This window comes from Esox lucius, chromosome 15 (assembly GCF_011004845.1).
Source record: "Esox lucius isolate fEsoLuc1 chromosome 15, fEsoLuc1.pri, whole genome shotgun sequence".
Classification (NCBI taxonomy): Eukaryota; Metazoa; Chordata; class Actinopteri; order Esociformes; family Esocidae; genus Esox; species Esox lucius.
Genome location: NC_047583.1, coordinates 14,775,381 through 14,790,520, shown reverse-complemented (window position 1 = coordinate 14,790,520; position 15,140 = coordinate 14,775,381). Strand labels below are relative to the sequence as shown.

General features: G+C 40.6%; 1 protein-coding gene across 1 annotated transcript; it reads left to right on the top strand.

Annotated features, from left to right (window-relative positions):
- Positions 1–3,011: 3,011 nt before the first annotated feature.
- LOC105026428 (serine/threonine-protein kinase Nek9) lies at positions 3,012–15,140 on the top strand. The gene is made up of 23 exons (XM_010897888.3): positions 3,012–3,677; positions 5,503–5,680; positions 5,883–5,938; positions 6,093–6,163; positions 6,324–6,429; positions 6,909–7,040; positions 7,172–7,282; positions 7,493–7,557; positions 8,252–8,302; positions 8,384–8,576; positions 8,683–8,827; positions 9,013–9,213; positions 9,356–9,402; positions 9,555–9,716; positions 9,994–10,102; positions 10,174–10,335; positions 10,584–10,751; positions 10,841–10,900; positions 11,026–11,186; positions 11,280–11,438; positions 11,518–11,622; positions 12,582–12,635; positions 12,791–15,140. Exons 1-23 carry the CDS (start codon positions 3,495–3,497, stop codon positions 12,959–12,961), a joined length of 2,850 nt encoding a protein of 949 aa, XP_010896190.1. The 5' UTR covers positions 3,012–3,494; the 3' UTR covers positions 12,962–15,140.

Here is a 15,140-nt window from a genome sequence, read left to right as displayed (position 1 = left end):
CTCAAAATTCGGTCCAAGTAAAAATTATATATTCAGCCTCTGCCCATAAACTTAAGCCCTGCCCCGTCTTTCGGATCTAGCGCTAGCGACACGTTATTTGAGCGTTTCCGGGTATTAAGCATAGAGACAATAAAGAAAAGCTCTTACCACTTATTGCCCCAGCCCTGCAGAGTGGGTGCTCGAGAGCATGAAACACCACTGTCAAATTTTTTCCCTGAACAGAAATTTGTTTCTGGGAAATAAGCCGCCCCGAGCTAGCCTGTCTGACACTTGACTCAAAAACGTACTGTCTCTGTACTGTTAGGGACTTGGGTTGCTTCTGCCAGGCAAAGCTGGAGCGTCCCCCCATTTATAAATAATTAAAGGGGTCATATTTTCGAGTCGGATGTCTCCTTTCTGTTCTGTCTCTGTTATGCATGTCTGGAAATTGAAAATATGGTTACCGTTCTGCTAGCAGCAGAATATTATGCAGGCAGCACGAACTCAGGTTCGTTTCAAAATAAAAGCCATAATTGAAATGCGTTGCAATTTGTTAACATTGTAAAGATAGTGAATTGTAGTCAAAGGCATGTTTTATGCTTTTGTTAAAGCAAATGCAAATAATAATTATAGACACACTACCAGACAGAGTTAGGACACACCTACTCATTCAAGGGACACACCTACTCATTTATGTTCTACATTGTAGAATAATAATGAAGACATCAAAACTATGAAATAAAACATGAAATAACCCAAAAAGTGTTTAACAAAACAAAATACATTTATATTTTCGATTTTTTAAAGTAGCCACCCTTTGCCTTAATAACAGCTTTATCTGTTCACTCTTGGCACTCTCTCAACCAGCTTCATGAGGCATTCACCTGGAATTCTTTTCCAGCAGTCTTGAAGGATTTCCCTCATATGCTAAGCACTTGTTGGTTGCTTTTCCTTCACTCTGTGGTCCAACTCATCCCAAACCATCTCAATTGGGTTGAGGTCGGGTGATTGTAAAGGCCAGGTCTTCTGACACTGTCCTTGCTTGAATAGCCTGAGAAGCACATTTTCCCATTGAAACACATATTATAAATAAATAAATCACAGACAATGTTGTCCGCAAAGCCCCACACACCATCACACCGCCCACCTCCTCCAGGCTTCACAGTGGGAAGCATACATGCGGAGACCATCCGTTCACATGCACTACATCTCGCAAAGACAAGGTGGTTGGAAACACAAAATTCAAATTTGGACTCATCAGACCAAAGGACAGATTTCCACCGGAATGTCAATTTCTTGTGTTTTTTTGGCCCAAGCACGTATCTTCCTATTATTGGTGTCCTTCAGTAGTGGTTTCTTTACAGCAATCCAATCATTAAGGCTTGATTCATGCATTCTACTCTGAACAGTTGATGTTGAGATGTGTCTGCTACTTGAACTCTGTAAAGCATTTATGAAACTTTATATATGGACTCTACACACCCTAGTGACTCATTCTCAAATACCATGTTCCACTTCACATATTCTAGCTATTTGTCATCTCTACAGCACGGTCTATGATTAGGTGTAGTCTGGCCCAGGGGCGTGAAGGTGACCAGAAAGGCTTGATACTGTCTTCCTTTGCTGTATTGCCAGGTGGGCTCTCATCGCCACTGGGTGCCCTCCCTCCAATGCCATTTGGCGGAGTCACTGGCTTGTTGTTGTCTCTCTGTTGCGCACTTATGCAATTGGGCTGTACTCGGCTGGCAATACTCTGCCCTCATTCAGGGTGGAGCAATTGGTGGGGGTCCCTTTGGTTGATGCTTGGCAATGTGGGTGGATTGATTTCCTGCCTGTTGGGCCCTGTCCGAGGCCCCCCCATAGATAGGGCCACAGTGTCACTGGACCCCCCTGTCTAAGCCCCAAGGTCTTACGCTTCTATATTATTGTGCTGGGGGAGTAGGATCAGTTCTCATTCTCCACTATAAATCCCTGTAGATCTAAGGCAGGGGTGTCAAACCGGTTCCACGGAGGGCCGAGTGTCTGCAGGTCTTTGGGTTTTCCTTTAAATTGGTTCCCAGGTCAGACCTGAACAACCAGGTGGGGGTAGAAATTAACCAATTAGTGAACTAATTAATCAATCAGGTACAAGGTGAGAGTGAAAACCTGCAGACACTCGGCCCTCCGTGGAACCGGTTTGACACCTGTAATCTAAGGAATGCATTTTCAAAATTTTCCCAGTCTCCTGCCGTTTAAAACTTAGGAGGACATGAGGTCTTGGCCCACACCTGAGGAGTAACTGGCTTGAAAGACCCGTTGCTGTCCCTGTCCAAAGTCCTCCTAGTTGTGTTGCAGATCAAAACGATAGCTGATGATTTCACCTGCCACTGTGCTGACACCTCCCCCGTGTTGTCCCTGTCCTTGTCCATCTAGTCATGCTTCCAACCTGGACTAAGTTTAAATAAACTCTGGACTCAGCTCACATGCATTTATTAATTATTAAAATGTGTACTCTTAATATGTTCACCCAGTACAGCCAGAAGAGGACTGGTCACCCCTCTGAGCCTGGGTCCTAGCTAGGTTTCTTCCTAAATTTCAGCCTTCTTAGGGAGTTTTTCCTAGCCACTGAAATTCAACACTACTATTGTTTGCTCCTTGGGGTTTAAGGCCGGGTTTTTTGTAAAAACACTTTGTTACAAATGTTGATGTAAAAAGGGCTTTATAAATAAATGTAATTGATTGATTGATTATAAGCTAATACTAGAGAGCATTTCTTGAATGCCATCTTCAACTTCACTTAAGTTCGTTTTTTGTTATAAGGCAATATGTTTAACACACTGGTCTGTCCTTTTTATGTTTTAATATCTTTTTTTTAAAACATATATACTTTTTCCATGAATTACACTTTGTATTTGCTAGAAAAGAACATAAAATTGTTTTTAGTTACAATTTACTGTCTTTAGAACGGATTATACTTATATATTACTGTATATTAACACGGGCGCTTTTATCTTGAAGGTTTCGTTATTACCATACGATGGTTACGTCATCGTTAGTGCTGCTGGCAGAATACTAGTGAAAAGATGGACTCCTTGCGCAGTTGCACGGTCGAGTGTGCTGTACTATCAGCTTCAAAAATGTCTAGTTAGTGAAGTGCGTGATATGCAGACAATAAACTTTTTTGTTTATTTTACTTAGTATAAGATCAGCATATATAGTTAATATAACACTGCGCAAAAGAAGAGAGGACACGAGGCCAAACGATTTCCAAGTAACTTGCTAACTAGCAAATCAACAACACTATTGCATCTCTTGCATGGGCCTGTTACTATATTGCTGCGATTTATTATTCTGTGCAGAAGTGGTAACCGTAATGAAGATGGCTTTGATTGATGTATTACTGCAACTTTTTGGTGTGAATTTTAGTGTAGTCCAATAAATTCGCTGTTGGAAGTTTTACGAGTTTTTAGCCTTAAATGAACAAATCTAATTTGATAATAGTTGGCGAGTATTAGCTGTTTGCCACTTTACTCAAAATGTCACTCGAGGACTACGAAAGGCATTACGGGTCGCTAAATTCTGATACTGGCAGTGAATGTGTTCCCGGCGGCCGATCGACGTCGGTATACAGCGGCGAGGAAGAAAAGTTACATTACATTCCTATCCGTATACTTGGAAGAGGGGCTTTTGGGGAAGCTACGTTGTATAGACGAACAGAGGTAAGTCGTTTGGTAAATCTCAGGGACGTCACTAGGCCTATCTTAGGGGGGCTTTTGCCCCCTAAATTATGAATTAGCCCCCCCCCAAAATAAATCAATATATCAGTCAATATATTGTCTCAGTGATTTCTTTTTTTGGTCATGTTCCATCGCATCTTAAACTTATTATAAATTGTTTAGAATCGTATTCATTTGGCAGCATGTTCGGTAGTGTGATGCTTTAAACATAACTAGCTCATCTGAAGCCAACCTCTGTTCTGTAAATAGTAGCTAACGTCTCCCTCCTATCGGCCACCCCCATTATCGGCCGTTTCTAGTGGTCCGAGAAGTAAATCCTCTCAAGTTCAAAATGTAAATGCACTTGAAAGCAACGATACGTTTGCTAATCAATATACCCTTTCAGATAACTTTTTTTATAGAAATGTATCGAGGTTAAAACTTTTTTAGAAATTTAAAAAATGTCATTGTTTCAGACATGTTGCAATTCGTGAAATTCGACTTGCAAGACAGACCAGACGTCATGTAATATCAAAGTGATCTGTCTTTTTTTCCTTTACCGAAGGCGAGAAAGCTAGCTACAATATGATTGAACAGCTTCATATCTATGGATACAACTTCGTAGTAGACACTTACTTGATAACTTGATCAAATGATTACTAGGTACAAGAAGATGTTTTTCAAAATTGTTGTTGGATATGCCGATAATAGGGGGTTCTACGAGATTAGTTAAATTATATTTTTCAGTTTCAACAGAACACAGTAGCAAAACTGCGTGTTTCACAGATTTATGTTTGGGTTTGAAGTTAACGTATTTCAAAGCATTCTGTTCAGAGGAAGAAAGATCAGGTTATTGAATGTTTATTTTTTATATATATTATATATATTTTTTATTTTATTTTTTACATTCCGAGATGAATAGGCTAATGATTAAATCTGTTTTGAAACGATTCAGAGAAATCATGTTTAGAAACAGAATATGTATTTAGATGTTCATTTACTATGAACTACAGGCCTAGTTGACAAAAGTATCTTGGTATTTTGGCCGTTTATGTGCCTTTGATTGGTGTTGGATGGAGTGGACTTTAATTTCTTTACTTGGATAGAATTTAAGTTATTAGATCAGTGTCTAACACAAACTATGAGACAGGTGTACCTTTAGCCAACCTTGACCAAAAAAACTTTTTTGATACATTTTACACCCATTGCTAATCTCAAAATACATGATGAAAATATGTTTAGGGGAGTATGCCCAGATCCCCCAAACTGAGTCTTAGCCCCTATCCATGAATTTCTAGTGACATCCCTGCAGTAAAGCTCTATTTTTATAGTTTCTTAAAAACATGTAAGGAATGTGTTTGTGTATTCACCCACAAATCCACAAACACGCTATTTTATTTTACCCTGTTGGGACATTTTGGAGAAACACATTTTTATTCTTTTTTTACTGTAATTTTCACTAGCCTGAAAACTGAAAATCCTCACCAAACCTTAACCTCAACTTTAACCCCAAAACCCCAAATGTAAACACAATCCTTAGCATAAAACCTTGATTTTTATCATTCTTTGAGATATCCAAGGACACACACACACACAATATAAATGCTTGCATTGGAGCTGCAGAACCATAACATTCCCAAGATATTTGACCAAAGTACTACCCACAAACCTTTGCACAACAAGAGTAATGTGTAAGGACATTCATTGGTGTTTTTGATAAACCAACAGGAGTAAAATACATAATCTACTAACTGAATGTTTATTTGATTGAGCTTAATAACATCAAAGATCTCATTGTGGACTATGTTTCATTTCCATCACATAACAGGATAACTCTCTGGTGGTTTGGAAGGAGGTGGACTTGAACTGCCTCTCTGATAAAGAACGTAAAGATGTCACAAATGAGATCAGCATCCTCTCCATCCTACAGCACAACAACATCATTGCCTACTTCAACCATTTTATGGACAAGGATACTCTGCTCATTGAGCTTGAATACTGCAATGGTGAGAACTGTGTATTTGTATGAAATACTTTTGGAATGTTACTGCTGTGTAATTAAGTGTCCCTAATTAATGTGATACTTTGAATGATGCGATAATGATATTGGCTTAACTTAAATAGGATTGCCCCATTGTAAGCATATTGTCAAGGAAAGTGCATAAGAATAGAAGAATGGGCGAAAAAAAACAACGGTTTGCTTTTCAGGTGGAAATCTTTATGATAAGATCAACCAACAGAAGGGAGAGCTCTTCTCTGAGGAGGTATGAAAGTGTAACATGTTGCACACATATTTTGTACCTAGAGACACATATGGCTCTGACATGCCCCCTAGATAGTAACAATGGTGAACATTCAACACAGAAGTCTTCCCAACATATTTTTTTTTTGTATCTTTAACATCTCAAATGTTCCCAGGATGTCATATGGTACCTGTACCAAGTTGCTTCTGCAGTGGCTCACATTCACAAGGCTGGTATCCTGCACAGGTAAATACCAATGTCAGGTACAAACCTCAGTCAGTTACGGTGCTAAGTGCTGCTTTGGTCATTTTTGAATTTGTTTTGTGTTGGTTATGAATATGAGAGTCCTCATTACTTCCTCTGGTCACGGTTTTATTTTCTGACCTGTTTCATTATTGTCTTGAAGGGATATCAAGACCCTGAATATCTTTCTAACTAAAACCAACCTTATTAAGTTGGGTGATTATGGGCTGGCTAAGAAGCTTGACTCCCAGTTTGCCATGGCTGAGACTGTAAGTAATATTTAATTATATATTTAAGTATTCTATTTTGTGTGTGTGTGTGTGTGTAAAATGGTTCAGAGAGCTTAGGGAACTCTAGTAGTAGCTTCTGGCACTCTGAGGTGGAGGTTCTGTGAAGGACTGAAGGAGTTGTGTGTGGCCCGTGCACTCAGGTGACCTAAAATGTTATGAATAACTAAGGAGTTTATTAAAGAGCAAAACAGTGTTGGTCATAAAAAAACAGAGTAGGTTGACCAGCGTTGGGGTCCAGAAAGCAGTCAGGTTTTCTGTCAGTTTCTGTGCAAAGTCTCGGTGTCTCTCCTTCAGTGTAGCCTGCTGGCTGGCGTTACAAGTGGTAGCAATGAAGGTTCCACTAATTTTCTGCTATAACATTGAGCATTGCTATTGTCTGATGATGGCCCGCGTGGTAGCTGGAGCATTAAAAGGTACATTCTGGGTATGTTCTTTTTTTTGTGCGTTGATGAATCTAGTGCGTGGGAACACCATACTACATGTCCCCAGAACTCTGCCAAGGTGTGAAGTACAACTTCAAATCAGACATCTGGGCAATGGGCTGTGTGATTTTTGAAGTCTTAACTCTCACCAGGACCTTTGATGCTACGGTATGTGTGCTTATTTGGTTTAGCACGTTTTTGAAGTTTGCATGCTGTTATGTTTTCTACCATTTAAAAACTTTGAAGTGATGCATTATTGATTGTAATGTGTAACTTTGACGCGTTTTGTGTCCATGTAGAACCCGCTGAACCTGTGTGTCAAAATAGTGCAGGGAAATTGGACCATGGAGGTCAACTCTGATGTATATTCCTCTGCACTGATCAAGCTGGTTTACGAGTGCTTAGACCAGGTGAGTGGGGCTAAAAGTTTGAGAGGGAAGAGGCTTCTGTAAGTACAGCAACTTATCAATTCTGTTTTTCTTGGTAGTCAGCATTGCAATAGAAAATTTGAATCAACAACAATCGGTTTGATATAAGATTGAACAGTGTATTTTCTATATACAGAATGTTTAATGTATGGTAATGTAACAAATGTTAGTGTTTGATAATTTTATTTTCAGGATCCAGAAAAGAGACCCACAGCTGATGAGATTTTGGACAGGCCAATCATCTCCTGCCGCAGACAGTGAGTCTAATATTCAGTGGGAAGGAATGTTCTGGGATGTCTGAAAGATAGTGGATGTAATGAGTATTCATCCCCCATGGACCATTTTTAACTTTTTTATGCACTAAAAATGAGGTTGCATTGTTTTGTTGATCTACACAAAATATATTCATTACTGTGTAAGTGACTTGAATTAAGGCTGTATAAAAATTCAGACAGGCAATGCAACATTAGTTTATCCATTTATTGAACAACAGACTCACAGCTGTAATTGCTGCCAAATGTGTTTTTGTATTCACTCTGGTCTAAATAGCTATCTAATTATGGTATTTTATTTTTCATTTACATTTTACAAAACAAAATATATTCCACAAGGGCATTACAAAGTACTTTGTGGAGATCATTGACCAAGAATTCACAATGAAATCTTTTTTTATGCCACTTTGTTACACACATTTCTTTGTGTATTATTTTGCCAGGGAATATGTATTTTCTACTGTAAAGAAGATGGTTAGTCCAGGAGCAAAAAAAACACTATGTTCTCAACCTGTATCATTCGCTATCAATAAATACAAAAATAGTTTGATACATATATCTTAAGAATGCATGATCATTTCACCTATATGCTGGACTAGTGATTGCATAAAAATAACTATAATAGCAGACCATTGAAACTGCAGTTTTCATTAAAGAAAATGACTTTGTTTTGTTTCAGGGAGCTTGATGATAAAGTAGCCTCGCTGAACTCAGCCATGAAAAAACCCAAGTATGTTGTACAAATTCCCCATCTAATTGTGCACATGTGGTATTTGCAAGAAGATCTCATGCATAAAGACTTTTTCCACAGGCTGAGCACTGTCACTGAGAGCCCTGTGGCTGTAGTGACCACGCGCTCCAGGGAGGTGTATTTCTGGGGAGGAGGAAAGTTCACACCCCAGAAATTAGACGCCTTCAAAGGTGGCAGCAGCGCCCAGCACGTGTGCGCAGGGGAGACCCACTTCGCTGTCGTTACCGTGGAGAAAGAGCTCTACACTTGGGCTGTGAGTCGCACGCTGGCCCTTTATGGCCGAGGCAGAACATACTGTACACGTTAAAGCCTTTGAAGCGAACACGGGTGCCCTTTTGATTTCCTGTTTTCATGTTTAGAGTGTCCAAAGTGGGGCCAAGATGGTGGGCCAGCTGGGGCACGGGGACCAGGCCTCCTATCGACAGCCACGCAAGGTGGAGAGGCTTCAAGGGAAGGCCATCCGCCAGGTGGCTTGTGGAGCTGATTTCACCGCCTGCGTCACTGGTGAGTGTTGTGCCTGTGTAGGGTCATGCTTCTGTGCCGGTAGAATAGGATGTTAACAGCAGCACGCTTCTGTTTACTTTATTACAGTTCCGCTAAAACAGATCAGAGACGAAGGTGCCGCCCTCTGCCCATAAATTATGATTTGGTCTTGTTTGACAACATGCTGTGGATGCGTTTTGTTTCAGACGAGGACCAGATGTACATGTTTGGTTCGGACTACTACGGCTGTATCGGAGTGGAGAACGAGCACGGCATGGAGGTGCTTGTGCCCGTACAGTTGGAATTCTTCGAGGAGCGGCCTGTCAGGCAGGTGTCCTGTGGGGACAATCATGTGGTGGTGCTCACTCACAGTGGAGACCTCTACTCCTGGGGTTGTGGGGAGCACGGTGTGTACCAGAGCACTCACAGGCCCGCTGAGCTTCACAGTTCCATCCGCTTTTCCCCTTTATGTGACAAGTAGATACAACCACGATGATGCAGAACATAATTAATACAAGAGGTTGGCCTTTTTTTCTTCTTCTTCTTCAGGGCGTCTCGGTCTGGACTGTGAGGATGACTTTAACTCCCCCATGCAAGTAAGTATTTCTTAAGCAGGGTGTGACCACATAAGTTGATTTTGCTCATATGGAAAGGGGCATCTACATTTCTCTGTCCGGTAATGGAAATGTGTTTGAGTCCACCATTTCCTTTGTGTGGAAGCGTAACGGGATTTCTCTGGTATATACAGGTTGAGGTCCCCAAAGGAGCCATTATCTCCTCTGTGTCCTGTGGCCTTGATGGAACCTTCTTCCTGACAGAGTCAGGCAAAGTCTTGGCCTGTGGGAACAACGATATGAACAAGCTGGGTCTGAACCTGGGAGTCTCGGGCCTTAAAAACCTTCCTGGAGAGGTACATTTGACACTGGCTTCTATAGCCACAAACCGATGTTCTATAGTGACAGAAACCGATTTCACAGCCACAAATAACATCACAGATCTCATTTATAGAAGACAAATTGCAGAAATTAGTTCGGGCTAGGCTATTAAAGACTGTGATGAGCAGGATGCACAGCGTTACATTCTAGTTTGGAGGATCCACTCACAAGCTCTTTTCATTGCATTAAAATTAGGAATAAAACCAGTAATGTTGGATAATTTCTTATGTGTTCTTCCTTCACCAATGTTAGGCCTACCAGGGGATACCATACACCACCACCTTGACGTTGGTCAAACAGTTGGCCAGGTATAAGATCCAAGCAATTTCTGCGGGAAAGACTCACACTGCTGCCATTGACGGTACGGATCTCCTAACAAGCAAATTGAATTGTTGATCCAAATGTGATTCTGACTGAACTTTGACCTTGCAGAGCGTGGGAGACTAATGACCTTTGGGTGCAACAAGTACGGTCAGCTTGGTGTGAAGGACTTCAAGAAGCACCAGGGCGTCCAGTTGCTTTTGGGGCCTTTTGGGGGGAAGGTGGTCAACAAAGTGTCCTGTGGAGATGGATTCACCATGGCAGCCACTGAGGGTTAGGAACACAACTCAGCGTGTTTGTCAGTTGTAGCGGGATGTTGTTATGCTGTAAAACATGTATATCATTTCGCTTAGAGCGGTGCTGCTTGTTTCTTCATCCCTTATTCTGTTAGCTAGAAACACTCAGACCTGTTTGACTAACTAAAATTGTGGAGCATATCGAGACCTAACATGACCTGTTTAGGAGTTAGAAGAATATCAACTCACTGTGATCGACAGGTGTTTTCTTTTTCACCTCTTCAGACAATCAGATCTTTGCCTGGGGAAATGCAGGAAATGGGCGCCTGGGAATGCCGGCTGATAAAGGCTTTGGCTCTGAGGTTTGCCCCGCTTTACCTCGACCTATTTTTGGCTCCCTCCACCATGTGCCAGATCTCTCGTGTCGCGGCTGGCACACCATTCTTATCATGGGTCAGTTACTAGACACTTATTTCTATTCCAACAAGAGCTAATCGCTTATTGGAAAACACATTGATGGATTTTTCTTCTCTGTTTATCAGAAAAGGTTCTCAACTCCAAAACTATCCGCTCAAACAGCAGTGGGCTTTCAATTGGTAGTGGTGAGTATGGCCACGGGGGCGACTTTGTCAGCATATTCCCAGCCTGAACAGGTAAATAATCGTCAACCAGTGTAGTGCTCTACTGAACATATTATGTTTTCTTGTGTTTGTTTGTGGACACCAAGGGCTTGGCCAGGCCTCAACTTCCACTGTGGATCTAGAGAGTGAGCCAGGCTTGGAGACAGGGCTGCGTGAAGTTGGCCTCAGCGGCACTAAGGAGGCTGACACAGACATGTCTATGACAAACCAAACCGGTGACAGCTCCTGTCCCTTTTGGCTACGCAAGGTTTGTACTCTACACCACAGCACGCGGCAAGCCGAAACAAAGAGGGGTTACGGTCTCTGAATGCCTGTCCTCCCTGTCCGTCCTCCTGAACAGGAGCTACAGGATGCAGAGTTCATCCCAATGCCAGATGATTCCAGGGGCTCCATGCCTGGCCCGCTGGCTCCGTCTTTCTCAGAGAGTGTCACACTGCCCTACGAGGAGCTGCAGGAGCTGAAGGCCGCCGCCGCCGCCGCCACGGAAAAAGGCCTTTCGGTAACGACCGATTCATGTCCTAACCCCTGACCATGTCACCTGGCTATAGCCTCAACCTAACAGGCAGTTGTTTCTTTAGACTGCTCGTATGGGCTGTGACAGGGTCAATGGGTTGGAGGAGGCAGGAGTCTGTAAGAAAGGGGATGTGCCAACTTGCTGCAGGGCTAGCAGTGAGCTAGAACAGGTATGTGCAAGACAGCACCATGCAATTGTCTGTTTTTTTGATATTGCGTTATTTGGCACATTGGACAAGCAACTGTTTCTCAATAACTTATGTTTAACTTCCTGTACACAATACACTTGGTCAAACCACATTATTATATGTGAGTAAGGTTAATAAAATATCTATATTTATATATGTATGTACTTACAGTCATCATTATTATGAGCATGCACAGAGCCACGGACTAGAAAAGGATCTCCGCACACTCCGGATCCATTTACTTTTCATACACTGAATGCTGCATTGATCCTGAGTGTGCAGAGATCCTTCTCTTGTTCCTGTTTAAACAATGACAGAAGCTCTTTACCATCTATACATGCTATATTTTGAGTTCAAGAAAATTTTTTGAGTTCACTAAACTTAGGCAAAAATAATTGACAACAGAATATGGCTGTAGTACCGGCCTGACTGAGCATTACCAGAGAAGATACCCACCATCTAATGGGGTCAATGGGTTTCAGACTTCAGGATGTTATTACATACAAAGGACATCTAGTGCAATCAAATAGTCAATAGACTTGTTACATTTTTACATTCTATGAATCTGACCAAATACATTTGATGCCCTGAATTGGTGAAATATGCATGTAAAGTGTTGTCTTTTTTAACTGGTGAAACCAATATGTATACCTAAAAAGAGAATCCATTAGTTTACCCACATAATAATAGTTTGATTCTGAATCCAAACTTTTGGACTACAGAGACAAAAGAAGGAACATAATGTTGTCCCAATAACTATGGAGAGCACCATACATAATTATAGAAGCATTCGTAAAGAAATATGATTCACCAAGCGAACACATAACCAAGGAGCAGCACATTGTAATGGCACAAGACTGCCATCATTCTAGTTTATGAACTAACAGGTCCTGGTGTTTGTTTGGGGTTTCTCTGTAGTTATGGCCATTTTTCTTTTCCAGTTGCGAGAGACCATCAGTCGTCAGGAGGCAATGATCCAGTTGTTACAGAAGCAGGTATTACAATAAACGGTCCAGCGCCTCTGCTGATCTCTGTCCCAAAAGATGTGTAACGCTGAGTTGAGTTCTTAGTCTAGACGTATGTGATACCGATTGACTCCATTGCATTACAGACAGATGTTTTTTTCAAGTGTTGTTCTGTCTGTTAATAGTTCAGTGAGCAGCTCAAAGAGAACGAGAGACTCTGGACAGCAATCAACCACCTTACCCTGAGGGAGCCGGGAACAGAAAATGGCATCAACCACCAAGCCAACCGGCCCGTGGAGGGATGGGGCGGAGCCTCTAACCACGAAGGGGACAGATCTGCTGGGTCAAAACCGTGATGAACATATTGCATTGGTTCTGTCACATGTGCATTGAGTGGGAGTGGCTCTGCGCAGTTAATTCCATCCGAACAGGTCCCACCTGGAGATGGACTGGCTAGGCCATGGTCGGAGAAATGCCAGCCAGTGGCACTGGTGAATGGCAGAGAGATGTAATGGTAATGGATTACTAAAGTGATGGGTTGTCTGAGATTCAGTTGTGTTCTCCATAGGTAAGAGCAGCTTGCTGATACTGCTGGTAAGCAAGGTTGAAGAAGCAAATTGATGCCTACCGACCTCATTCACTTGCAAGAAAGGTGTCACCCCTTTTTCACGTTTTGTTACATCATTATTTCTTAGGTATAATCCCGTTTGCATGGTAACATTCTATGAACATACAGCACACGATACCCTGTGAGAACACTTCAATGTTGTATGCTAGAATTAACATGGTTAAAGGAAAAGGCCTACAGCAACTGATCTGGAGTAAACTTGACACAGACTGAAATGTTGGCTGGTTTCAACATTGAGCAACAGACTTTTGCTGTGTTACAGTAGAGGCGAATGTGAAATATGAGTAAATACTTTCATAGCAATGATAATATTGTCACTGACTACTGTCAATTGAGGTCTAGGGTTGGTTTGGTTTGTCACACATTTTAATATTGATGATCGCTTTATAACAAGTGGGCCTAGCTTAAAGTAAAGAACGCTTTGGTGTTCTAATGTTTTAGGATGTATTTATATATCCTCTCCTTACACTGTTTTATCTTGCAATTATTTCTTGTGGTTTTTACAACATCATAGTTTTAACTAAGAGACAAATTAATCAGGTCAATGCCAAATGTTCCAATGTGAATTCAAGTACTGCTTTTTTAGCTCATTTCCTCTGGAAAATCCTGAGCACTATTTTTGATAACCTATCAACGTTCTTCATGTGATGTTGTTAAAAGAGGCTAAACTTGTAGACTAAAAGTTTATTGGAAGAGTTTATGAAATACAGTAGTATTTTAATTGTTCTTTTTTGATGAACTGCTTGATGAACTGTTGCTGCAAAAATGGGATGTGAAATGTATAAGGTTCACTTTTACATAAACTACTGATTCAATATAGACAATCACTTGTGCTATTATTGACTTAAAGGAACATTTTACACGTTTTCCACTTGATGTGTTTTGGTTCCTAACCCTGAGAGTAGTCAATGGGCAAAGGGAAACTGAAATCCATTATTCTGTTTTTTTTTATTTTTTTTACCATAATTACAAAATTCGGCTAACTTTAGCTACTCCTAGCTAACTATCAATATAAGTCATGTCAGTAGTATAAACATTATTGTTATTATTATTACTTTTAGGTAACATCAAACCAAATATGGAGTTCATTTTAGATATTTTGGAGATTCTATTTTTACAACTCTAAAATTTTTTCTAACAATGTCTAAAATTTGATGATTACCTTGCATTTATTGTAACTAATATTAAAGGCAATATTTCATGTCATGACAATTGTTCACATCCTAGTGTGTAGAAAAGCTTGTTTTTGTAAACTTCATGGTAAATGTTTATTTTTTTCCTATAATATTTTTTTCACAACGTTTCAGGTTAATATTGTCTTTGTGTTCATTATATTTTTGAGCATTCATCTAATAATAATTTTTACTCATTATGAAGTGTAATATTCACTTTTTTTTACTCTTGTACGTTGTGGTGTGTTCGCTTCGTAAAACCATCCTGCTGTCACAAGCTCATATTTCGCTACAAGGTTACAGCTAAACAGAATGTGAGCTCTCAAGATGAGGACAGTTCTATGGGGCTTGGCGTGTACATGTTCTTAAGTGTCATTTACCCACTGCATTTCTTTTTGGGTAGTGTGCAGTTAATTGATACTGTACAACACTGATGGATTCTTTTTTTATGCACGAGACAAATATCTCCCCATTTTCTAGTGCGTTTACATGCTCTTTAAACCAAAGATTTTGTTGTGATGTTTTGTGTGTTTTGCCTAAGAATTGGCTTTTTATACAGTGTGTTTGATATTGTAATATTAATAACACAGTGGTTTTCCCATGGCTTGGCTTAGCCTGTGCAACATTGTAACATTTAAGTGGGTGTAAGATGTTACAGTGGACTTACTTTCCATAATTCACTGAGGCACTTATGTTTTTTGCATCATGTCAAAATAAAGAATAAAACCATTCTGA